Source organism: Vespula pensylvanica, chromosome 1 (assembly GCF_014466175.1).
Source record: "Vespula pensylvanica isolate Volc-1 chromosome 1, ASM1446617v1, whole genome shotgun sequence".
Lineage (NCBI taxonomy): Eukaryota > Metazoa > Arthropoda > Insecta > Hymenoptera > Vespidae > Vespula > Vespula pensylvanica.
Genome location: NC_057685.1, coordinates 5,170,948 through 5,198,210, shown reverse-complemented (window position 1 = coordinate 5,198,210; position 27,263 = coordinate 5,170,948). Strand labels below are relative to the sequence as shown.

The 27,263-nt window shown below is 32.3% G+C and overlaps 1 protein-coding gene and 1 long non-coding RNA gene across 6 annotated transcripts; one reads left to right on the top strand and one right to left on the bottom strand.

Moving 5' to 3' along the window:
* Positions 1-77: 77 nt before the first annotated feature.
* On the bottom strand, positions 78-27,101 carry LOC122632307. Of its 3 annotated transcripts, none has more exons than XM_043818969.1 (3): positions 26,038-27,101; positions 2,470-4,209; positions 78-1,758 (listed from the first exon to the last, which is right to left on the bottom strand). In XM_043818969.1, exons 2-3 carry the CDS (start codon positions 3,984-3,986, stop codon positions 1,425-1,427), a joined length of 1,851 nt encoding a protein of 616 aa, XP_043674904.1. In that variant the 5' UTR covers positions 3,987-4,209; positions 26,038-27,101; the 3' UTR covers positions 78-1,424. The 3 variants fall into 3 exon arrangements, with proteins under 3 accessions (XP_043674904.1, XP_043674912.1, XP_043674923.1); XM_043818977.1 differs by lacking the exon at positions 26,038-27,101 and adding an exon at positions 25,012-25,100; XM_043818988.1 differs by lacking the exon at positions 26,038-27,101 and adding an exon at positions 21,978-22,217.
* On the top strand, positions 6,342-11,246 carry LOC122632379. Of its 3 annotated transcripts, none has more exons than XR_006327863.1 (3): positions 6,342-6,509; positions 8,053-8,460; positions 10,598-11,246. It is a non-coding gene; the product is annotated as an uncharacterized LOC122632379 (long non-coding RNA). The 3 variants fall into 3 exon arrangements; XR_006327865.1 differs by lacking the exon at positions 10,598-11,246 and adding an exon at positions 9,127-9,320; XR_006327864.1 differs by lacking the exon at positions 10,598-11,246 and adding an exon at positions 8,644-9,320.
* Positions 27,102-27,263: the final 162 nt, after the last annotated feature.

Here is a 27,263-nt window from a genome sequence, read left to right as displayed (position 1 = left end):
TTATCCATCTACTAATGAGGATGTAGGCAGTTCTCCACGAAAATTCATTTCATTGATATAATTATTGATTTTATTTATTTATTTATTTATTTATTTATTTATTTACGATGAATGTGACTTCTTCATTAAGTATATAGTCAGTTATATACAGATAGGAAACATCGTTGAAACGAGCAATCTAAGCTCGCAATAGTATACTTTGACATTTTCTTTAAAAAGGCACGAAATTCAATGAAAAAAGATACATTAGTTTTCTAATTAATATATACTTTCAAAGTTTCGTGAGAAAATATTTATTTCATTCCTTTTTTTTTTTCGCTATATTATCATCATTATCATTATTGTTATTATCACATATTTTTTTATGATTTTCTTTATATAGCGAGTAATGAAATTTTCATTAAAAAGAGATGATAAGAAACGAGGACAGAGTTGTCCTTTTTAAGGATACTTTTTCGTAATAGACACACTCGAAAATCGTAGATTAAGCGTAAAGGATGCGAGTAAATTATTACAAGTTAGACAAAAGACTATTTATATCTATAAACGAGCTTTCTAATCTAATATTGTTTACATTAATTATCGGATCATGGTGTATACATGAATCGCCTTCTCTTAACTCGTATTCGAGCATAAAACGCATAAATCAGCGTTTCGTTTAGTATGGAATATAATTGTATAGTCAATCCTATTCTATTCTATAAAGAAAGCGATCGAGGTTCACCATGAAGGAAAAGTAGACATAGTGACGTGGAAGAAAGAGATAAAGAGATACAGAATATACTGTAATTAAATCGTTATCACATAGGAAGTTAGAAAAATAAAAAATATTTTTGAAGGAATGAAGCAGGATGTTGCTTCATTAGACTACCAAAATGTGAGAAAGATTCGACGAACGCATTGAGAATACAAATCTTATGAAGCTAACATAATGATGCATATATATACATATACATATACATATACATATACATATATATATATGTATATGTATATACATACATACATACATACACACACTTCTGTTCGATTTGAATTTGCGAGTTAAATATACATACGTCTACATACGTAGAAATAAAAATTATAAATTGACAATGTTACGTGGTAGAATATCGTAATAATAAATTCTCGATATAATATTTCTATCAAGAAATCGACAACTAAAATTTCATCGATTCGTGACTTAAGGATCAGGCGAATAATTAATTCATTTCATAAACGATTGGGATTTAACGTTTTTAAAATGACCTTGATTGATTCGACATTTTTAATCCTACGAAAAGGATAATCGTCGAAATTCACCGATCTCTTTAAAGCAACGAACACGTCAAAGAGAGAAGGTTGGAGGAATTAAAAAAAAAAAAGAAAAAAAAATAATTAATGTAAAACTCTGTCAGAGTTCTTAGCGAAACTAAAACGTGACGCTAGCTTGGACCAAAAAAGCCAAGAATTTGAAGTGTTCTGGTAACTCGTTCCACAAGCTGATCCTTGTATCGCCAAATCGTCGTGTCTAAGATGCTGTTCTCGCGATATTCAACGCAAGTCTTCTTTAAAGACTTCACACAATCGGCACGATAATGCTGTAGCTGAGCATCTTCTGTCTCGATCGGATAACTCGTACATCCGGCCCCAAGGCAAGCCAAAGGGAAGTGATTGTGCAAAGTGACGACCCGTTCAGGATTATGGAAGCACTTGATGTACTGGTTTGGTTTAGTGAAGTTCTTCGAACGGTATACGTGCTGCAGCATATGCATGTACCTAAGTCATAAGAAGAAAATTAACGTTAGAAAAGATTTTAACTGCTATATCCAATTCATAAAGAATTCATTTTTTATGATCACGCGTCTTTTTTCTTTCCAACGCACGATATTTCATATACTTTATACCTACGTACATTGATTATAATAATTTCAAGAATAATACTTAAGGGAAGAGAATCTCTGTTTCTCTCTCTCTCTCTCTCTCTCTCTCTCTCTTTTTCATTGCAAAATTGTCACGTTAATTATTATTGGAAACTTCCGCTTGACCGACTTGGATGGCATTGAATCGTTTATGCCAACCACGATTCTGCATGCTGCGTTGCATTCTTTAATTCGAGACCTTCCTAACGATTTGGTTGTAATTTGACGACTTGAATAATGGATGGAGTTGCGCGAGCGATGATATTTAAAAATATCGAAAGCTCGTTAGAATCGTTACCCCGATGATAATTAAACGATCGTCGAAGTGAAATATCTTCGATATTATTTTCTTTCTCAAATGACTGCTTTATCTTTTTTTTTTTTTTTCCACTATAGCAATGCAATCGTATAAGACTTATTTTATATTTATTAATTAAATATAAAATATTAATTGCTAACGATACGTGAAAATAAACGGCTGGCGAAAATAATTGTCACGCGGACAAACAGGATCCGAGATACTGCTAAGCAATTATGTCCCGTCGTGAAAGTCGTGGCTCGCACTCACCTGGGTATGTCCTTGAAATGGCCATGGGGCTGCAGCAGGTCGTCGAGGAAGTAGACGTTTCTCACATTGTAAGAGGCGCGTGTCTCGTTTCGTATTTTGAAGGCCTTAGGTAAGACCCTCTTCATAAGGTCCTGCCAGGTAGCGTCCTTCACTGGCATGATCACTTCATCGACATCTAACAGTGCTATGTACTCGTATTCGTACATATGTTTGTAGAGACAATCATTGTACGGTATCAGCTCGTTTTGTCTCTTGTGATTAGTTTTTTTCGTTAGATACATATGTTGAAAAGAGGGAACATTAGGTTGTCCACCGGGTAATGTCAAAGGTGTTACGTGGACCTTACCGAGTCTTTGATAATAATTCAAAACTTTCGTTATGTTTGGATGAACTTGAAGTTCGTAAAAAAATATTTTGTCGGCCCCAAGAAGGGTTATCAGTTCGATCCATTCGACCAATCTTACGGAAAGATCTTCGTGAAGAAAATCCAGGCCCTTGACGCAAACAGCAAAGTCCTTTTTACGTTTTGGTTTATTGTAAATAACCCGGAGATTGTTAGTCGGCGTGTCGCATGGCTTTTCGACCATAGAAACGGACGCTGGTGGGCCCTTGGACCAATGTGATTGCGGCACCTTGCAAGCTATAACGTATGGCTGATATATTCCCTGTTTGTAATTGCCCCATTTCGAATACCAAATGTATTTGTATTCGAGATACTCGACCACGATTGGACTTTTGTCACCGTCGTACCACATCTGACAATAAGTTTTAACCTTAGGCTCGATCCTATCGATCATACCAACGATCCTTATAGCAGGACCGATCCTCGAAAGCCTACGTTTATCATAAAACGCACCGAAGAACTGGAAAGTACCGTTGCTTGTCCTCAACGTTTGCCAGTAGACGTTATTAAATTCTAGATCGTAGATCGAGGGAAACTTGAAATTAGCACAGCTCTCGTTACCCTTCTTAGATATTTTGTTTTGTTGACCGTTAAACCTGTTATTTTTGCTCCAATAAGCGAGAGGAAGGCTAGGTAATCTTTCCTCGATTTCTTCGATCAATTCTTCCTCGGTTTTCGCTGGTCTTTTATCCAACAATGGCTCCAAATCCAAAGGATTTCTCGTTACTGAATTTTCATTACTATTTTTGTTACCTACAATCGTAGTCGTTGGAAGAATCGATCCACCGCCGCCACCGACTACATTACCAAAACCAGTCTCAGGATCTTTCGATCTTTGCAAAAGATAACGAGACAGACCGAGACTCGACGAACCACCTGGTATTTTATCATCGGTTCCCGTTCTCACGATACCGGCCTCCCGACGAATATAATTATCGTCGATGACTACGTCACCAACTGCATTATTCTCCTCGGTATTACGACCGTTACGAAGTGCACTGTTTTCGGCATGACGAAATTGTACGGCCGCTATCATGAGGAGACTCCAAGCGAAAACGAATACGAGGACTCGTCTGGCACGTCGCGACGTGCTCCCGTTGCAACTCTGCAACATCCTGTCGTACTTGTTTTTCCCTCTTTCCTCCTCTCTATCTCTATCTCTCTCGTTTTTTTTTAATCTCTTCTTTTCTCTTCTCTTCTTTTCTTTTCTTCTCTCTCTCTCTCTCTCTCTCTCTCTCTCTCTCTCTCTCTCTCTCTCTCTCTCTCTCTCTCTCTATCTTTCACGAAGCCCCTCTCTGCTTCGATCAGGCACAACACCGCTTCCGCATCGATCTTCTCTGTAACACATCAAATTATTTATTTAATTATTTTATATTACATACACGCACACGTACATGTACACGTACACGTACACGTACGCGCATGCACACACATATAAAAAATTAATTTCTATATCGTGAATAATTTATTTTATATTTAATATCATGCAAAATGTCAAGTTTTTAAAAGACATGTGGCACAAGTTAAATCTAACCTGCACTAACGAAGCCATCGACATTCGAGATTGTCTATTAATTAAATCGAATATTCTAGTTCGATATTATTCATCGAAAATGCATACATACATACATACATACATACATAAATTATATCTTATGCAGCAAATAGAGGGACAGACAAAGAGATAGAAGTGTACGAAACAACTTCTCATCGGTTATCAATAATTCGGCAGAATTTTGAAACTATCTGAGAGCAAAGAGAAAGAGAAAGAGAGATAATTGAAAAACGGAGGAAAATGATCGACGACATTATCGTATTGATTAGTAAAATATTTCGTCTGATTTGACACTTTGGAATGTTAGACAAATTTATATTATATTATTGAGATGTCCGGAATATACGTATCTACTTTTACATATGTATGTTTCGTATTGAATATTGATGCGTCAAAATGCATACATTATATAACAGTACTATATATATATTAATTTTTATTTGTATTATTCCGTGCCGTTTCTATACATATATTGTTACATATTATTACGCATATTTATATTCAATATTTATATTCAAATATATCTGTGTGAAAGTACATATACAACGATATTAAAAATATCAATTTTTGAAGCGGGTTGTTTGCGATCAAGTCTATAAATTATTCTTATTTTTAATTCAGCGATTATTTTTTATTTTATTTCATTAAAGATGAAAGACAATATCGATACGAACTTTTTCGAACAACCACAATATTATAATTTTGTGTATATTTCTAATCTTTCTTTCATTTATTTCTTTTCTGTTTCTTTCTCCTTCTCTCATACATATATACATGTATATATATATATATATATATATATATATATATATATTCGGCGGTGTACATTTCTCGAGATTAAAAGGAGCTAACCGAAGTGGAAAGGATTTCTTTAGGTGGAAAATTTGTGTTCCAAGGGAAAAGTTCTCTTACTACAAGACGACGAATACGAAAGTAAATCCTCAGCAACGATAAATATCCAGCTACGTTTCACATCCGAGTTAGCATCTCTGTGAAACTCGCGCCTCGTGAAGCTTCTCTAAAGAAGAAAGTTGTAACGCAGCTGGATATATCATTGGCATGCAGATGACGAACATACATACTTATGTAGATAAATACTTATATATACGAATACAATCGTCATATACGAAGAACTAAAAAGAAAGGAGAAAAAGAAAAAGGAAGAAATAGAAAAATGACGACGACACATGAATAGGATCCTGCGTAATCATCGACACGTTATAAATAAGAAATAAAAAAAGAAAAAGAAGGAGAAAGAAGAGAAGAAGAAGTAGAAGTAGAAGATAGCGAAAAATAAATGTATAAGAAACTTTTAAAGGAATTTCAAAGCTAACGTTTCACGATACATGTTAAAAACGATCTGATAAAGATCGAGTATATCTGTATTCACATATACAGGCTAATTATAAATTAATGGTTAGTTGCATATCTCCTTTGTTAAGATATATATAATGTGTGTATGCGTGTATCTAAATTAACGAAGGAGATATTCAACTGATTTTTAATTTATAATCATCCTCTATAAATATTACATACGTAATAAGATTATATCGTCAGTTCCCATTAAGTGGAAAGTTCACTGACCCTTGAAGTGAGATAGAAAAAGTTACTTTATTCGTTGTGCGCAAGGTGTTCTGCGCAGACGATACGCTTGGCTTATGTAATTAAATGTTCTCTGTTTTTGACGCTTTTCGGTGGACACAGATGGCACAGTTTACCTATCTAAGTATAAAAAAGCCATTACAATATAATTAATAGATTAAGAAATTAATTAACAAATTCATATAATACATTTTAATTTTTAAGAATAAATTAAATAAATAAATTTTATTTTGACGCGAGTTGTATATCATCGCTTTCTTTTATCGAGAGAGAATTGTCGCGCATGCGCACAACGAACAAAGTTCTCTTCGATACCAGACAGAAAGGAGAATGATGTTTTCGGTTTTTATTTTACATATATGATAAACACACAGATGATACATTGGAAATGATCGGCGAAGGAACGAGCGAGTGGCTGAGTGAGTAAGGAAAGAAAACAGCAATTTTGTGATTATATCAAATAGAAGAATATGAAGACTGGTACGTATCCTTGTTAATAATATAATACTACATTTTTACATAATTTATATTGTATTATAATTCGTTGTATACATGAAAGATATACATAACTTTACGTGTATCCGATCTTATAATGGATCTGAGATGAAAGAACGATAATTGAGAGAGAGAGAGAGAGAGAGAAATAGAGACAGAGAAAGAATGTCGATGATGAAATCGTGGAATGTAAACTTCTAGGATTGCTTTAAGTGGCCGAGATTGCCAAATGAACGAGGATGATTTTTACAGTTATCATAAATGAAATTAGAAGTATCATCGGATGTTTCCATAACTGCATTAGAATCAGGGCCGTATTTACACTTTCTGAGCCTTTCCATTAGATCATCTTTTACTTCTTTCTTCTTTCTTTCTTTTCTTTTTAAGTTCATTGAAAATAAAAATCGACAATCTCGTAATAACTCATGTTGATAAAATAGATATAAAAAAAAAAGTATAAAAATAAATCAATGTAAATTTAAATAAAAAAAAAAAGAAGAAAGAAAAAAGAAAAACAAATAAATGTATTAAAAATGAAACAATAATTAAAAGTTATTTTTTTCTAACTTCAACGAATATATTAAGTTGTTTTTTTTCTTTAGCATAGTTCAATGGAGTAACGATAAGATTAAAAAATGTGATCCTATAAATAATGATATCCTTATGCGCTTAATAGTAAATGCGGTCCTGATAGTACATGTTAAAATGAAAATTTTATCTTTCACAATCGGTTTCTCTGTTGATATAGAAAGGATGAGATATACACTTTCGATCGTTTCGATCTAATCTCGCATAATTTTTCTCTGTCTCTATCTTTCTATATTTATCTTCATTTTTCTTTGATCTCTCTCGTAACTTTTGTCAACAATAGGGTAAGCGAACTATTACGTCGTCTGAGGTCTATCATTTCGTTCGATTCTATCTATAATTTCACGCGAGGTACCTCTCGATTTCTCTTAAGCTTCTTCTATTATACATCCAACAGATCTTTCGTAGAGAGAATTTATCTCGTTGGCATTTGCCAATGGACGTTTCTTCTACTAACACGTAAGAACGTATGTATGTATGTACGTATAGATGGATGGATGAATGTATTTATGTATGTCTGTACGAGAAGGTATCTTTCGTGTCGATGCTAACTTTAGTAACAGCAGCAGCAACACAGCAGAGTTCTCGAACTATTTTCTCGATGGGGATCTACTCTAAAAGACGTTCCATTTTTTTTCTTTCCTCTTTCTCTTCTTTTGGTTTCTTTTTTATTATCACTTAAACGAAATTTGTATATTTAATCATTCAATTTTATCTATTCGAATATATATAAATATATATTATATAAACAAAAGTTGAGCGATTCGATATACCAGTTTTTTATTTTATATATATTTTGTATCATTATAAATAATACATATATATATATATATGTATATATCTACATATTTATGTGTATATATATGCATATAGGAATGTATCAATTTCAATTCATTCAATTTAATATTATTTCCAATTTATTTTTAATATAATTAACCAGAGAGAACGAAGAATTTCTCTTTCGGAAAGTCATCTTTCTAAGAAGAGTGTTAAAGCTTAAAAAAAAAATGCCGAAGTAAAAAATGAATGGATCGTTGTTTCGTAAGATGAAAGAAAGAGTTCTGGTAAGAGATAAAGATCAAAAGGGTCGAAGATAAAATAAGAAGAAGAAGGGGAAAAAAAACAAGGAGCAAAAACAAACCGAAAAATAAAATGTGATGAGGGAGTCTGACATGATCAAAGGATGTAACTCGATGTAAGCTGTTTTATCGATTCATGGAATTATTTTAAAGTCTGATCGAGATTCCTGTACAGTTAAAAAGATTCATATCAATAGAAGAGGATCGATGAAATAAAAATGATTCGACGAATTTGCGATCGATTGTATGCAAAACAATAGTTTAGAATGGTAAGTACATATACGACATATTACATATAGATTAATAATTATTCAAAATGAAACGTTCCGCTTGGCTCGGACAAATGAAAGGACTTCCGATCGCACAAAATTTATTTTATGAATCATATCTTCCAATATTATAAAATCGTTCAAACAAGTGTGAATATTTTTTTTTTTTTTTTTTCTTATTAGATAAGCAAACTTTAACGAAGTTATATTTTAGAACTTAAAACGCATCTAATCTTGACGTATCATAGTAAACCATCGGACGCGAAATACCATGACATCATTTTTAGTCAAATTAATGCAAACGGCTTTTGCCGTTTCCTCTAACGATTAGCTCGGACGACCAACCGCAAAATTTATTTTACGAATCATATCTCAAGTCGAATCGTCAAAACAAACTAAATACTATTTTTCTATTAGATAAGCAAACTTTAACGAGCTTTTAAGTTAGATATTAATACGCAACGTAGTTTTAACGTATCATAATAAACATCGATTGTGAAATACCTAAATGATAATGTTTTAAATCGAATTAACGCAAAACGTTTTCTCATTTTTTAACGATTAGCTTAGACATCTAAAATGACTTCCAATCGCACAAAATTTATTTTACGAACGATATCTCCAAATCGAATCGTCAAAACTAATTGAATATTCTTTTTCTATTAGATAAGGAAACCTTAACGCGCTATTGATACGTGCGACTGAAAAGCATTCCAATTGCAACATTTATGAATCATATTTTCATAGTGAATCGTTAAAACTGAATATTTTTTTCTCACTAGATAATAAATCTTAACGAGCTTTCAAATTAAATATTAAAACTCATTTAATTTTAACGTATCATACTAAATCATTTGGCGTAAAATACGTGACATAATTTTTAAATAAATTAACACGAACATTTTTTTTCTTTTCTAACGATTGATTCGTACGACTTAAAAGCCTTCCAATTGCAAAATTTCTTTCACTAATCACATCTTTAAATAGAATCATCCAAATAAATTGAATACCTTTTTTTTTCATATCAAATAAGATTTAATGAGGTTTCAAATTAAAACTTAAAACGCATCTAATCTTGACGTATCGTAGTAAATCATCGAGTGTGAAATACGTGACATAATTTTAAATCAAATCAACACAAATGGTTTTTCCTATTCTAACGATTAGCTCGTACGATTAAAGAGCTTTCCAATTACAAAATTTATTTCATAAATCATATCTCTATGTAGAATCGTTCAAACAACCTGAATATTTTTTTTTCTATTAGATAAACCAACCTTAACGATCTATTAAATTAGACCTTAAAACGCATCTAATCTTGACGCATCATAGTAAATCATCGAGTGTGAAATACGTGACATCATTTTAAGTCGAATTAACGCGAACGTTCTTTTTCCTTTTCTTTTTTTTTTTTCTTTTTTCTTTTTTCTTTTTACCAAGGACTCTTTCGTATACTCTATTAGCTTGTTATCGTTAAATTTCACATAAACTCAAACGATATACATACTATACATATCTACGCTTCTATCTTTTTTTTTCTTTTACTTTTCGTTCATTGAGAATTCTCATCTTATCTTTATTTATATATTTATTTATTTATTTATTTTTTGTTTTACTTTTTAATTTTAACATCATTCCCATAACAAACCCAATTGACTCTCGTTTTGCACGACTACTTTCGCAATTCCACGACATAACGTTGACATCGTTAATATTTCGTTATTATTCACACGTTCTCGCTTTATTGACTTATCATAGAGTTTTGTGTATAGTTACGTATCTGTATTACCAATCTATCGATATTTGTCGTTATCTTCTTATTAAATTCCTATAAAAATCTTTGGATAAAATATAACGCTTATAAATATCACTTTATTATACCTACTTATTATTATATTATACCTATTATATCCATATGTATATAAATAAATAAATATATATATATATAAAAAAAAATCCTATAAAATCGTAAAGATCGAAACTAAACTAATTTTATATATATATAATATTATTTCTGAATATGAACGTATACACTATATACATACACACACACACACACACGCACAAACGAAATATTTGTGTAATACGTGCGACATCGTATGGATCAACGTCGTAACGATACATAACGATTTTATAGAAATTATCATCGAGTTCCGGCTGACATGATCGAAGTCGAACGTAAAAGTTCCGATCTGCGGTCTTTGAGTTGTCCCCTGACGAAAGCATGACGTGTATATTACTCGGTTATTTAAAGTGCCATTTGCTTCCTGTGGAAGGGAACAACGGCCTCGTTTCGACATTCAACTACCGTTAAGTATAATCCATATATACCAATAACTGTCTTAATTATATACGCAATATAATAAAATCTGATGTAGCGATCCAATGAGATTAAGAGATAGATAGGTAAGGTAGATAGATACATAGAGAAAAAGAGAAAGAAAGAGAAAGAGAAGAGTCGTCGTCCTCGTAGTCGTTGAGAATGCCAAACGACCATCTTCTTATCCTTATGTGATCGCTACGATCGTTGAAAATGCAAGAATGCCGGATACTGAGAAGAAGGGAGGAAGAGAGGGAGAGAGAGAGAGAGAGAGAAGTCTCACAGAAAGTAGACGTTTTACAAACTATGTATTTCCTTTTGAATATTCCAAATGAATCGAGACCACGCGCTAAAATGCGCGACCATTCTAACTGTAAAGAAGAAATCGTAAAAAAGTTTTACATAAATATACGTAAGAAATATTATACCTTGACCAACGTAAATGTTTCTTTAACGAGCCGACGGGATTTTTTTTATTTAATAAAGTATTACTTCCTCTATACGTGTTCTTTTTTTCTCTTCTTCTTCTTCTTCTTCATTGTAACTTCCAAAGAATATTTCTATAATAATTTATTTCGTATAATATATATATATATATATATAAAATCCTTAGTTTACATATATGTGCATATATGTATGTATATATATTTCTATTATTCTTAAATATATAAAATCTTTATTACAATAACAATAACAAGGAACGTAAAATAATAAAATGAACTTTTTAAAAATGCATATGCATATACATATATACATACATACATACATACATACATAGATAGATACGTACGTACATATATACATATGTATGTGTGCGTATACTGAAATGAATTATCCAAACATGTCAAAGTATAAAAAACAGTTGAATAGGAAAGATTTATCGAGCATCAAGAAGAAATCAGAGCTCAGGTTTTAATCTCCTTGAGGCGTGACGCGAGGAACTATTTTGCAATTATAATTCACGTCCTATCTCCTCCTTTCTTCTGTACACACATAATATACATACATACACACATACATACATACATATATATATATATAGACATTGTTGTACTGGAACAGCTGTATCCACAGAAAAGACGGAAATTAGAGGTCCACTCTCTATGAATGGAAATCGACGACTAGTAATAACAGTTCTTTTTCTTTCTCTTTCTTTCTCTATATTTCTATCTACTTTTCTCTCACAAGCTTCTTCTCTTATGTATAGACCCCCTATTATAGTTAAATATCCCAATCGACTCTCTAACGGATGCTCCGTAAAATCAATGAGACGATAATAAAATGATTTATAACGTAACGACCTCGACGAATCGTTCAGAAAAATATTATCTACTCTTATCTTTATTATTATTATCGATTTTCATCGAGGAAGTATGGGACGACTAACTGCGTAGGTTAAAGAAAAATTAAAATTAAAATTAAAAATGAAAAGAAAAAGAAATAATAAAAAAAAGAAAGGAGATTGAGCAATCATAATGTATAATTAAGTAAAGCGATAGAATAACGATGAAGATATCAAAAATTTAAGAGAACATTCTTTAAACGCATTAAAATCTATGACAATATGATCTCTCTCTCTCTCTCTCTCTCTCTCTCTCTCTCTCTCTCTCTCTCTCTCTCTCTCGCTCCCACTCGATATATGTATACAACTCTTCCTATCTATTTTTCTTTTGTTAATCGCAGTTAAACCGACAAATAAATCCCTTTGAGTCATTTCTTTTTCTAGTTTCTAATAAAATCAATAAAACGTTGTACATCCCAATAAATTAGAATTCAAAGAATCCTTTTATCCTTTGTAAAATCAATATCTATCTAAATTGACGTGTGCCTAAAATAAAACGACGATTTCATTCGACACAATCACGGTACTTTCGATTTCCCTATGCGATGAAAATTCGAGAGGCGATTAACGTTCAGCGAAAAAAAGGAGAAAAAAAAATAAAGGAAAACAAAAAAATATAAAGGAAAAAAAAGAGAAGGAGAAAAGTGGTGAAAGAAAGAAGAACATCCATTATGTGAAATGATGGTATAAAAGATAGAAACAAAGAGAGAGAAAGAGAGAGAGTTATTTTGCTCTCGAAAATCAGAGAGTCTCTAAATATGGTGAAATCGGCGACTAGTAATAGTCTTCTTCTCCCCTCCACCCACCCACCCTCTCCCTTCTCCATTCCTTTCTTTCTTGTACTGAACGCATCCTTCTGTCTCTCTCTCTCTCTCTCTCTCTCTCTCTCTCTCTCTCTCTCTCTCTCTCTGTCTCTCTATCTCTGTCTCTCTTTCTCTCTCTCTTGTACTCCCTCTTTCGTTCCCGTTCTCTTTCTCCCTTCTGGTACAATTAAGGTTAATTGGCAGGCGTAAGCGAGAAATCGCAATTGGAACGAACGAGTATAGCAACACATAGCAAGCAACAGCAGCAACAATAACGGCAGCAATAGCAACAGCGATAGCAGAAGCAATATTAGCAGCAGCATCATTCGCTATCTCTCTTTCTCTCTCTCTCTCTTTCTCTCATCTCCACTTTCCACACGCATCGTCTCTGCAAGAGTGCATACATTCTCAAATGGATCTTTCACGTAACGATTCACATCGACCATTAACTGTCGTCCTTACCCAACGATTGCTCTTAGATCTTTAGACAACTCTTTCTTATTGTCAAGCGAATGGCTTATTCGAATGTTAAAAATTTTACATCCGGATTTTTTTTCCTATTCCTATTCTTCTTCTTCTTCTTCTTTTTCTTTTATTCTATTTCTCTCTCTCTTTCTTTCTTTTTTTTGTTTCATTTTGTTTTTCATCTCTTTTTTTTTCCTTTCACAACTTGATCTATTGTATATGATCGACTGTTAATAATGTAATTATTTTATAATAACAAAAAATTGGATTATGATTGTACATGACTGATAATACATATATGATATTAGAAACGAACAAGACGGATTTCGTTCTACGAATAAGTATACGGAGTTCAAGAGAAACCTTTAAAATCTAAAGAAGACAATCGAAGGGGTTTAGGATCGTGTAACGAGAAAAGGGTGACTACTACCACTACTACTATCTTCAATATTAACACAACCACCACCACCACCACCACCACCGTCACTATCACCATCAATGGTGAGTTTCGTTTTGTTTCCTACCCTATTCTCCATAATACAATACCTACGTACAGAAAGCAATGAGTCTTTCTACGATACCATATATACATATATGGGAATACAAGACAACGCAACGGCTACGGGCAATAACGTAAAGCCATGTGATGCTGTGATAGCCTCGACGAGAAGCTTTCTAGGACGAGAAAGCTATACCGGTTGCTTCCAAGAGGAAAAGAGTAGAAAAATAGAGAGAGGAGAGAGAGAGAGAGATAGGAAGCGGACCCTGGCATATGGTCTCTATACATGTACACGTATGTATGGTGTATACGGTATACGTGCATCGAACGAACGCATCTGTAATTCTAACATAAACTTGCCACCATTGAAGATGCATCGTAACTCTCGGTATATACATATATAAAGAATGTATACTGTATGTATGTATACTGTATATGTATGTTCGAGTCTCAAGATTTCTTTTTTCTATATATTATATATATATGTTCTTTTTTCTTTGTTTTTTTTTTCCTAACAAAATCTCTATGATCAGAATACCCGCGACCTGAATCCTCATACGTTTTCATTCCTTATAATAATCCATAGAATTTATTTTTTTTTTTCTTCTTATTCCATAGCATTGAAAATAAAGTAAGCTATATAATAAGTATGTAGAGCGAAAGGTCAATCGTTTCAAGTATTAAAGTATTCATATCTTAATATTCGATATCTTCTTACGTAGAATTTCCTTACGTAGAGATTAGAAAAAAGAAAAAGATCGCACATCGAGACACGATTGAATAATAAAGTAGATGATTTATAAACTAAGAAATATTAAATCGTTAAAGACACATACTTCGATCATACTCCATCTAACACGCAAACGTAACGATGACATGAACAAGAACAAAAAAAGAAAGAAAAAGAAAGAGAGAAAAAGGATTTACGATCTCTATTGGTAATAAACCGGATATGTATTCGATAATTATCGATCGTGAACGCGATTAGATTATAAAATGGATGCTTTAGAGAACTAGGAAATATTAAAGCGTAAAAGGCATCCTTCGATCATATATCTACTAGTATATACGGAAATGTAATGACGAAAAAAAAAAAGGATTTATGATCTCTAAAATAGATTGGCATACATTCGATAATTATCGTTCATTTTCTCAGGATGATTGGATTCGTATCCAAGTATAACTAGTTATTCTTCTTCTTCGTCGTCGTCGTGTCGTCTTCGTCGACGCCATTTTCTATAGTCGAACGTTAGTACCAAGTAACTAAGAGGAACTCGACTCTTCATAATAACAGCCGCAAGAGCCACCGTTTATAATTGAGATCATTACGATCGTTTCGTTTAACGATCGGCGCGAGTATTCTTAATAAAATCGCAGGATAATACTGATTCATCGGTCCAACAGTAGCACTCTCGTTAAAAGCAATTACGATCTTGTTGAGAAACATTCAGTCTTCTTTCGATACCAATGATGTAACTAAGATTCATCTTTAATATTCTTTTTTATCATTTTAATCGATTGGTCAATAAGTAATCTTGGAATTTTTAATAATTTATAAATATTTCAATAAATACAACTCTATGGTAATATATTTCTTTTTGTTTTATTTGAAAATATCTGATATCTTATATCGAGATAAATAACACTATTCAGTAATTTTCTATTGAATATTTATAATATTTTATATCTGAATAAATGATATTATTAGAGTATTTTTCTATCGAAAATTTATTATTTATATAAAAATTTTTTTATTTAAATAAATAACACGATAGTATTTTTTTTTAACTGAGTGTTTGTTATCTCATATATATATATATATATAAACAAATAAAATTATAATAAATTTTTTGCGTGCGCGTATGAGTCTGTGCGTGTGTATGTATCTATATAAAAAGGATTAACTCTTTATAACGTCCTGTAATTGCAACTATTTCATAAATAACGTTGTTGTCGAGATACTAAAGTTATTACGAATTTTTTTCTTTTTTTTTTTTTTTTATAGAAATCGATATTGAGACCTATATAATTTGTTTATTTTTTCATTTTTTTTTTCGTCCTTAGACACGATACATACATTGAATTATAGAAATAAATGCTTCGGGTAATATTTCTTACATTATCCTTCCTTCATCGATCTAAACAGTATAGAATTGATCGAAGTGGACGGACAACTTATTAAATTCAAGGTTACACAAAAAGGAAAGTGTTCGTTCTCGAACGAGAGCGAAGCATAATATTATTCCGAACAATTTGTAGCTTAAGTATCCGTAAAGTTGTATAATATCAACTTGCAAGCAAGATTGCTATGAGATGTTGTTATGCACGTATGTTATTCGTGAAGGACGATTACCTACGAGATAAAAAGATATCAAGAGACAGACAGACAGAGAGAGAGAGAGAGAGAGAGAAAGAGAGAGAGAGAGAGAGAAAGATCATCCGATCCCAAAAAAAAAGAAAGAAAAATACGATGCATCGGGAAAACGCGCGACCTTGAAGAGTTTATTACGATCGGACATAGTCAGTCTTATGGGTAGTTATTTAAACTCCGCACGTGGAATGTCGTCGACGTGATACGCACGCGCCTACATCATTCATTGCATCGTGTTAATATTCGTGTTCGTGCATTGAATAAACCTGTAGTAAATAAGAAAAATTATAAAAGTACAAAAAAAAAAAAAAAAAAAAAAACTACAAAAAAAAGGAAAAGAAAACATTTTTATACGTTGCATAACCTGATTATTATTTTATTGTTATTATCATTACTATTTTTATTTTGTTCATTATTATTATTAATATTAAATATCATTGCTAATAATTTCTTTTTTACTATATGGACATGAAAAAGGTTACTCATCAAATATCAATCAGATATCTGCCTAATACTATTATTAGATGATAATTGAGATCCTTTTAAAAATGCAGTAGATTAGAGTAAAAACGTGTGCAAGTGACTTTACGGGAAACGTTTAACGTTTGCAATTTATAACCGTGTGTCGCGAAACGAAGTCGGAACGAACTACAGTTATAAACTGGTTAGAGAAAGATAGATAGAGAGAACAAGATATTGAGAGAGAGAGAGAGAGAGAGAGAGAGAGAGAGAGGGAGGGAGAAATACGCCCTTCCACCGAAGTCGCACGTGGCGAGAAACAGAGCCTACTGTAATGAGCGATAAAGTAATATTATGCTTCGACTACTGAGAATTATCAAACCAACATTGCTCCTTAATCAGAAGCCATGAAACGAACACGATCGGAAGAAAAGTTAGCGGGATCACGTACTCTTATCTTGACGGCTGTGTAAATAATTATCTGAAGTATGTATGTATATATGCATCTATATGTATATGTATATGTACGAGATTGATACAATATCAGATGGGAGTTCTTGCAGAGACATACATAAATATCTTTCTTTTTTAATTAATAAATCAATATATAAATTTAATAATGTATAGTGTATATATATATTATAATTAATAAGTTAATATATATGTTTATGAATATGTGTGTGTGTGTGTGTATGTATGCACATATAACATGTAGTACTTAATACAAGCTTATGTCAAATATCTTCTTTTTAATTAATAAATCTGTATATAAATTTATGCATATATATATATATATATATATATATATATATATATATATATATGACTCACTTAGAAACTTTCTACCCGCCCTATATACACATACACCTATATATAAGGTGTCTTCGAAAGCATAGTAGAAGTAATAATGATCCTGCATTGAAAAATAAAGCGTCAAAAAGAAAATAATATTTTTTCATTTAAGGTTTTGTTTTTCATGAAAAATGTTTTTTGAAAATCCGACATGTACATTAATTATATGTTTCGAGATAAGATCCAATTGTTTTTCCTACTCGTGTTAATATTTATAAACACTGGCAAGATAGTGTCACGATTTGTTTCCTATTATTACTATTATCTTATTTCCGTAGTGTTAGCATTTGCCCATTTATTCCTGATTACTGTATTCGAATATCGTGACAGAACGAAAATGATTAATAGAATGAACATATCAAACTAGACAAATGGTATAATAGTAATGATTAAGAAGTAAATCATGGCGTTGCTTGATCTTTATAAATATCAACAGCTTACCTAGAAATTTTACTATTATTAGTTATACGGATTTTCCACTTGAAAACGTATTTTTTATGTAAACGAAAAAAAAGAAAGACAAAGAACATGTTATTCTTTTTTTCGACTTATTCTTGCATGTAAAATTATCGATTGACTGTTTGTATTATGATTTCGAAGACATTCTATATATATACATATATACATATATATATATATATATCCTTAGATATATTTTTTCAATAAAATATAATAATAACAAATATACACACAATTAAGTTCTCCACAGATATATATCCAATATGTAAATAACATAAATCAAATAGATATAATTTTGAAAATCAGTCTGAACGTTCGTACGAACCGAATGATAAAGTCAATGAATGATTAATTTCTTCTTACATTAGCGTTTCTATTTCGAGTTACTTATGATCTAACTATGCATATCACATATCTAGTACTTGTTAGATTCTCACGTAAAAAATTATCGTGCAAGGGCGCGACATTACGAGGAATTGGCAATGGTAGAGACGAGAAGAAGAGGAGAAAGAGGAGAAGAAGGAAAAGGTGTATTCGACGAAGCAACGTAGGAACGTAGGAACGTAGAAACATTGGAACGTAGAAACGTTGGAACGCTACGTTGGAACGTTGGAACGTTGGAACGAACTACGATGGATGCAAGAGAGCTCATGGTGGCCGTTTTCGACCGGCCTCGAAGGCATTCTCCAACACAACACGCGGAGAGACTTTAAGTGTCGCGCCCGAGCCTGCTCCAAAAAGGAAAGGCGAAAAGATAAATCGAAAGCCCGCTTCGAGTCGAGCCGTACCACCCACACATTGGCGTAAATACATACATACATACATATACATACATACATACACATATATATATATATATATACACAGGATATATATACATAAGTCGAATAATTCCGATAGGCGTGTTACTCTTTTGTCTTCGAAACAATATCTGTTTTTGCTCGACATTTTTTTTTACTTTTTCTTATTTTTTGAACCCTACTTTTTCGTACTGTGATAAAATCGTTCGTTTACAAAAAAAAAAAAAAAAAAAAAAAAGAAAGAAAGAAAGAAAAAGAGAAAAGGAAATTATTTATAGAATTTTTAAGATGTTTATATATGTAGGTAATCGTGTCTACGTCATATTTCCTTCTTTTTCTTTATCGTTTCATTTTATTGAAGCGAACCTTGTAATTTTTTTTATAAGAAATTACAAAGCATTTTCTCTTATTCATGATTGTATCAACAATATTTTTGAAAAATAATATATCTTGTTCTCGAACGTGTATTTATTTTTCTTTTTTATTATGTTTTATCGGTAATTGAATTTTTCGTTTAAAAGAGTATTATATTATGGTTGCAAATAAAAAGGTAAGAAGAATTCGATGAATCCACTAATTGCTACGCCACTGTCGATGACGGTCGAGGTGAGGGTTTCGAATTCTTTCACTACCGAAACTCGTCCGTCGTGTAATAAAAGAACGTCCAATAAAACGTCATCTCCCTGGACGATCTGTGCTCTCGTTACGTATATACATACGTATATACATACGTATATACATACATACATACATACATACATACATACATACATACATACACACCTACATACACATACGTGTGCACATATGTATGTATATGCATATAATTATCTTTCGTAAGTCGAATGTGAAGTATACGTACGTACATACATACATACATACATACATACATATATATATATATATACATACACACCACTATATATAAGGCAGGTAAACCGAATCGTACTTCGAACGGATGTCGTGCGTGCATGAATTCTATCGTGTCTAACATAAGAGAAAAAGTCACGTTTCAGTTTGATCGAAGCTACTACGAATATTTGCATTAAAAAGAAACAAAAAAAAAAAAAGAAAAAAAGGATGTAAACTCTTTACTGCAGAATTTTTTTCCTCTTATGAATTTTTTTATTTTTTACATTTATCACAACTTCATATGTATTATATAAAATCGAATTGTCTGTCCAATCTATAAAATTGTATTGCGTATTTAATCTATGGAATCGTATATTACATGTGTCTGCTATAAGAGAAAAAGTCACGTTTCAATTTGATCGAAGGTCTATACGAATATTTGCATTAAAAAGAAACGAAAAAAGAAAAAAAAAGGATGTAAACTCTTTACCGTAGAATTTTTTTCCTCTTAGAAATTTTTTTATTTTTTGCATTTATTATAACTTCATATGTATTATATAAAATCGAATTTTAAGTCCAATTTACAAAATTGTATTGAGTATTTGATCTATAGAATCGTGTGTATATTTAAAAAAAAAAAAGAGAGAGAGAGAGAAAAAAAAATGAATAAAAAAAACCTACGAATATCCACTACTAAAAAATGTACAATATTTCATCGTAAAATTTTCTCTTACGAAGTTCTTTGTTTTACTATTATTATATTCTGATATATTTTATATTTTATATGTATCTATAAAATCGAATTACGTGTTTAATTTATAGAATTGAATATTATACGTGTGTTTTATAAAAATAAAAAATGAGAACGAAAAATAAACGGGAAAAAGAATAATAAGATAGAAATCATCGCAGGAAACTTTCTCATAGACGATAGAATCGATTGCAAAAGGTCAAATGATCGATGATCATCGAAGCGTCAACAACACCGATTTATCGACTTACCGATGTCTTTTTTTTTTTTTTCTTCTACAATTTCCATTAACTCCAACAACGATTTATTCGTTGTGATTGAAGTACTTGCTTACTTGTTATAAAAAAAGAAAAAAAAAAAGAAAATAAATGTCGGTCTCGACAGTCGATCGATTGAATTTAGTTCTTTCGACATTTTAATTCTTACGTTTCGACGACCTTTTACAAATATCACGATTTTTCTGATGGATATACATTTAAGACGATCTTATCTGTTAAAATAAATTGATTGATTAAATATAATATATTTTCTTTTTTCTTTTTTCTTTCTCTCTCTCTTTCTCTCTTCTCCAGAGAGAAGAACAATTGATTGGTCAAGTCCGTTCGCTGTTATTATTGTTCGAGTATTACGTTACACTTGCGTCTTTAAATTTCATGTTGTTTTATATTATACTTACGTATACTACTTATATTATAGTTCCTACTCAAGTTACGCTTGACCACCTTCTGTTAACCGCTATTGCACTTAGTAAGCACCGACTATGTTAGATTTGTTTAGAGCAACATTTATGTTTATATATATTTCTATGTATATCTGTGGTAATATAATTTTAAATTAAACTTATATACGTATACTTTAATATATGTTATACGCATCTACAAACGTACATGCATATACCTATATCTATATATTGTATGTATGTATGTATAAGAAAGAAAATTCGTCGCAGTATAATTACAATTAAGAAACACGATCTTTTACGTTTTAATAACGAAGAGTGAAACGGAACGAACCGAGAACAAGGACAGCTTTTGTTTAATAAAGAAAGAAAGAGAGAAAGAGAAAAAGAAAGAGAGAGAGAGAAATCGTGGGGCTTCTAACGTCGTGCATAAGAATATAGGAATTAGTTGTTTACTTAGTGACCTTGAAATAAGTACTTGGGAAAGATCTTTGATATTTTTCTATTGTCGAGCAGAACAATGATCTCCTCTTACTACGATTATCTCGTTTTTCTTGTTTTACTTTTCGATAAATTCTAGAGATTAATCCAACGTTACGACGAAGGATGTATGTAAATCATTTTCTATTTTGATCTTTCGAACGAATAATTAGAAGAATACAAAGAAAAGATATATATACACACACACACGCGCGCGCGCGAAGAATAATGTGTGTATGTGTATTGTAGAAAGAAGAAAACCGACACATATTCCGATTACATAACAAAAATTGTAAGGAACACGTAGCCGAGGGTGTCTCGAATGTAAGTAGTCGAATTTACAAGTAGTTACGTATAAATTAATGTCGACCAACGAATGACTAACCTTCAGATTCTTTCAACACGTCTCGTACTGATTTAAAGAATTATTCCGATAGTGGTCATGCATACAACGAGTTCGTCGCATTTCAAACGTAGAAATGAACGGGATTATCGAAATCTCTCCTTTTTTTTTCCCTACGCAACTCATCGATAAGATAGCTATGTCATCTTCAAGGAATCGCGAAAAGATACCAAATTAGATTTTATCTACAATTTTTTTCTACGTGCTTTCCTTTTTCTTCTTTCGATATTATCATTTTATTATTTTATTAAAGTATATGTACAAGTAAAAGCAACAATAATACTACAAAAATAAAAAGAATAATATAAAGCACAGAGATAAGAAATAAATGTTAAAAGAAAATTTATTACTATTGTCAAGTACTGCGTTGTACATGATATGTGTGTGTGTGTGTCGTATCATCGAATGAAAAAATGAAGAAAAAAGGAAAGGAAGAAAAACTCGTAGTTGAAATAATAACGCTGAAAGGTAGATCATCATTGAAACAAGATTTCGCCAAGGATAATTCCCTCACTTTTTTTTTTCTTTTTTCCTTTTCCTTCCCCCTCCTCCGCTCTCTCTCTCTCTCTCTCTCTCTCTCTCTCTCTCTCTCTCTCTCTCTCTCTCTCTCTCTCCCTCACTCTCGACTTTCTCTCTGTCACCTTTGAAACGCTCCGAATCCGTAGATCTCGATAAAACAAGTGCAGACGTGTCGATCGTTTTCGCGTTTCACTTAAAGAAGTTCAAGAAGATAAGAAAGAAAAAAAAAATAAATGGAAATATAAAAACCATTTTTACACTATCTCCTGTTTATTCGTCATAAAATGCACACACACATGCATATGCATATATATATATATATACACATATATTTGCAGAATAATTATTGCCGATCGATATTTTTTTCTTTTTATTTCTACAATTTCATCATCATCTTTGAGAGATCAAGTTTTCTTTGCTTTTTTTTCTATTTTCACATTGATTCGATATATGTGCGAGGTTACATGCAAAATGATTCGATAATTTAATATCAATTCGATGAATAATATTAGTTGAATATTGATGTAACGCGCACAACAGATCTAACTTTGGATAAATGTAAATCAAAACGGCGAAAATCAAAAGCATCCGAAGTATAGGTTAGAAACAAAAAAAAATTTCTGGAAAAAATTTATGGTTTTACAATAAAAAAAAAAAAAAGGAAGAAGAAAAGAAAATAGTATCATAAAAAGTTTCGAAAAATAATAGTCGATTTTTAAGATCACGTAGAGACTTTAAAGCAACCTAGAAACTTTTGACGTATTTTTCATTTTCAAATTGAGAGTAAGAACTTAATGTAGGATAATTACTCGTATACTAAGATCTTATCTTATAATTTCATTTTCCTTTCGATTATTTCTCTTCGATTGTTTCATTCAATTGAATCTTACTCACGGCCAATCACACATTATTTGCAATTAACATAGTTATCTGTATATCGTGCATTTTGATTTACGTATACCCCTCTCAATTTGACCTCCATATCATTTTCAAAGAATAATTTTCCTAAGTATACGCGTAATTAGCTACGCAGTAAATAAATCGTAAATTTAAAAAAAAAAAGTAAAACTGACTCTCGATGAGTCACCTAAAAAAAAAATGGTTTACTAGCCGTTTCAAGGTCTCATTAATGTATTTTAAGTATTAAATATAAACAAAATGCTTAAGATAAAACCGGATGAACATAAAACGATATCGATCTCCGAAGTTAAAAACGTTTAAATATCAATTCTCAATCCGATTCATTCTTTCAGAAAAATTACTATGTTTTTCTTTCTTTTCATTGATGAATCATTAAATTTTATGTGAATTTTGCGCTGTTTCGAATCTTAATCAAAAAATGTTTCCAAAGACGAAGGAAAATGTATGTATGTTACCTCTCGTAATTTTTATTTTATAGGATATAAAAACTTGCAATTACTTGATATATATCTGTGCGAGTGTATGCCAGATAAATATTGTATACGTTTACTATATATAATATTTAATTATTACCTTATTTAAAATTCGTGTGTTTTGGAATTTTAACCAAAAAATACTTGCAAAAACGAAGAAAATATAATAAGATTAACTTTCGTGAATTCTATTATATCGAATATAAAAACGCAATTACTTGATACATACACACACACACAACAATTATTTATAATTCGTATAACATATTTTCGTAAAGATCACTGATGCGATCGTTACGCGGATGCTTCCTTCATTCATTACTCGGAAATACAATTAAATACGTAAGAGAATAAAATGGATACCTTTCCTGTGGATTAGATTTCTATCAAAAGAAAAAATAACAGGCGTAATAAAAGAAGAAAAGAAAAAGATATATAGGGCCGAGTTTTCTCGAAGAAGAAGAAATCATGACACGTAATATAAGTTATCAAGCGGAAGCGAGACAATCGGAAGTTATTTCGACTCGTTTATATCTATTGTACGTTTACGTCGAAATTGCGATGAAAAAAAAGAAGAAAAGGAAATAAGAAAGAAGAGAAAAAAGAAAAAGAAAAAAAAAACGAATAAAGCGAATAAAGATTACTTCTCTTTAATGATACTTTATAACCTTCACAAGCTTCTTTTGTAATATTCACTAAGAAATACGTAAGATGAACCGTGAACTTTGTCGTATATAAAATGATCGTGTAAGTTCGATCGAAAGAGAGGTTAAGATTGATTGATACGTATACACATATATATATATATATATGCATTATAAATAATTAATAAATAAAAAATAACTAAATATGTGCACATATACATGTATGAATAAATAAATAAATAAATAAATAAACAAATGTATATATATATATATATATATATATTCGATAAAAGAAATAAATACATATGTATATACATGTGTATATACTTATACGTGCGTGTCCGACCTTGAAAGGAGACTGAACAAGAAAACTAAGATAGAAAAAAAATGATAAAAAAAGATAAGGAACAAAGTTAGAGAGAGAAAGAGGAGCGAGAAAGAGAGAAAGAGGAGACTTACGTTGAAGTTTATCGAGAAGAGACGAGAGATAGCCGTCGTTTTGTTTGGACGTCTATCGTAAGCGATTCTTCGAAGCGGATCCATTCAATCTTCGTACGGTGTGAAACGAAGGGAACAGAAGCAGCATCTCGTTTGGTCCACGTAGTATTATACATATATACATACATACCTCATACGTACGTACATACATACACACATCATACATACATAAATCTCATCGTATACGTTCGTCGTCGTCGTCGTCGTCGTCGTCGTCGTCGTCGCCGTCGTCGTCGTCGTCGTCGTCGTCGTCGTTGGGGCCGACATTGCCGCCGCCGGGGGCACGCGTACTCGTAGAGAAGAGAGACATGGGGTCAACGCGCCGGCATCCGTGAAGCGACAACATTACGAAGAAGAGAATGAAAGAGAAAGAGAGAGAAAGAGAAAAAGAGAAATCCAAAAAGATGAAGAAAACGTACTTTAAGGTAACGATTAAAAGTAGGCAGAAACGATATATCATTGATTCTTGAAAGATGAGCCACGTTTGCGAGAGAAAGAAAGAAAGAAAGAGAGAGAGAGAGAGAGAGAGAGAAAATGGAGTAACGAAAAAAGAGGAAGAAAAAATAAAAAAAGAAAAGTATAGAGAGAATCAAACGCATCAACGCCGATCCCGATTCGATTCGATTTTATTCGATTCAATTAGATTCGTTAAAAACCTCTTCGGTCACTTTCACCATGAAATCTCTTTTCTTTCTAACACGGTTTATTCCCGAAGGTCTTCGACCGGCCTTAACTCTCGTCCTTCTTTATACTTCTCTACTTTACTTTACTTTACTTTACTCTACTCTACTCTACTCTATCTCCTTCTCCGTTCTATCTTCTCCCTTCCCTTCTTTTCTCTCTCGCTTCTTTCTCATGTCCGTATCACCACTCTAGTCGGACGTAGGAGAAGCAGCATCGGTATAAGCAGGAATAGCACTACCGTACGGAAATCAATCTCTCTAAGCGAATATTTATTTCCATCCAAATTTCTATTTCATTCTTTACCTTTCTCGTTGAAACATCGTCGAAAGGTCCGGACTCATCCGATCCGATCCGATCCGATCCGATCCGATCCGATCCAAAGTTCTCCAACGTTATTCACGAACGAGGATACGTATCTTCCTTCTATCCCATCGTGTGGTGCGCGTGTGCGAGATATATATATATATATATACCCTTTCGTTACGAAGTCTCTACCCTGTGATCACGTGGTTAGGCGAAGATAACCGACGACGAAGACGAAGCACGAAGCGAAGACACGAAGACGAAGACGAATACTTAGACGAAGACGAGTAGTAAAGGGGGGAGGATTCGCGAAACCTGTTGCGTTGCTCATCGATCGTTCACGCGTCCTTATCGATCGTGATTTTTCCCTCTTCTTCGTCGTGCACCTTCTTGTTCTTCTTCTTCTTCTTCTTCTTCTTCTTCTTTTTTCTGTCTCTCTCTTTCTCTTTTCTCTCTCTCCTTTTATCACTCTACATTCGCGTACTAATCAAAACGACTCATGCTCTTTCTCTCTCTCTCTCTCTCTCTCTACATTTCTCTTTATCTTCATCTGTCACAACCCTTATCGATCGTAAATCAATCGAAACGAACGCTTTTTAATTACCTCGATCGTTTTTCACGGCCGATTAAATGATTACAGCAAATTTTTATTATTATTGTTATTATTATTTCTACTTTTGTCTTTTTTTTGATGTCAGAAATAAATTATTAGTTTATTTTTAGAATGGAATTCACTTCGTTGCGGCCAAGTGAGAGATACGTTTTATATACTCGTAAAAAGTGTAGAGAGAGAGAGAAAGAAAAAAAGAGGGCAGAAGAACGAAATGCACTAAGTAGAAAAAACAGAAGAAGAAGAAGAAGAAGAAGAAGAAGAAGAAGAAGAAGAGGATGAGGATGAGGAGGAGGAAGAGAAGAAGGAAAAGAAATAAGAAAGGAGAAAACACGCAACAGACAGAAGTGTTTTAACAATGAACGAGAAAAGTCCTCTCTCGTACGTACGGACTCTCGCTTCGAACTGGCGCCCGTGTATCGGACCGAAGTCTTCTACGGACGGCCGTTAGAGGGATGGGAGGGAAGGTCGCTCGAGAGAAAGAGAGAACGAGAGAGACAGAGAGACAGGGAGACAGACAGAGAGAAAGAGAGAGAGAAAGAGACAAGAGAGCGATTGGTCGACTTACGTGGGGGCCGTTGTCGTCGAAAAGGGGGAGATGATCGCTCGGCGAAAA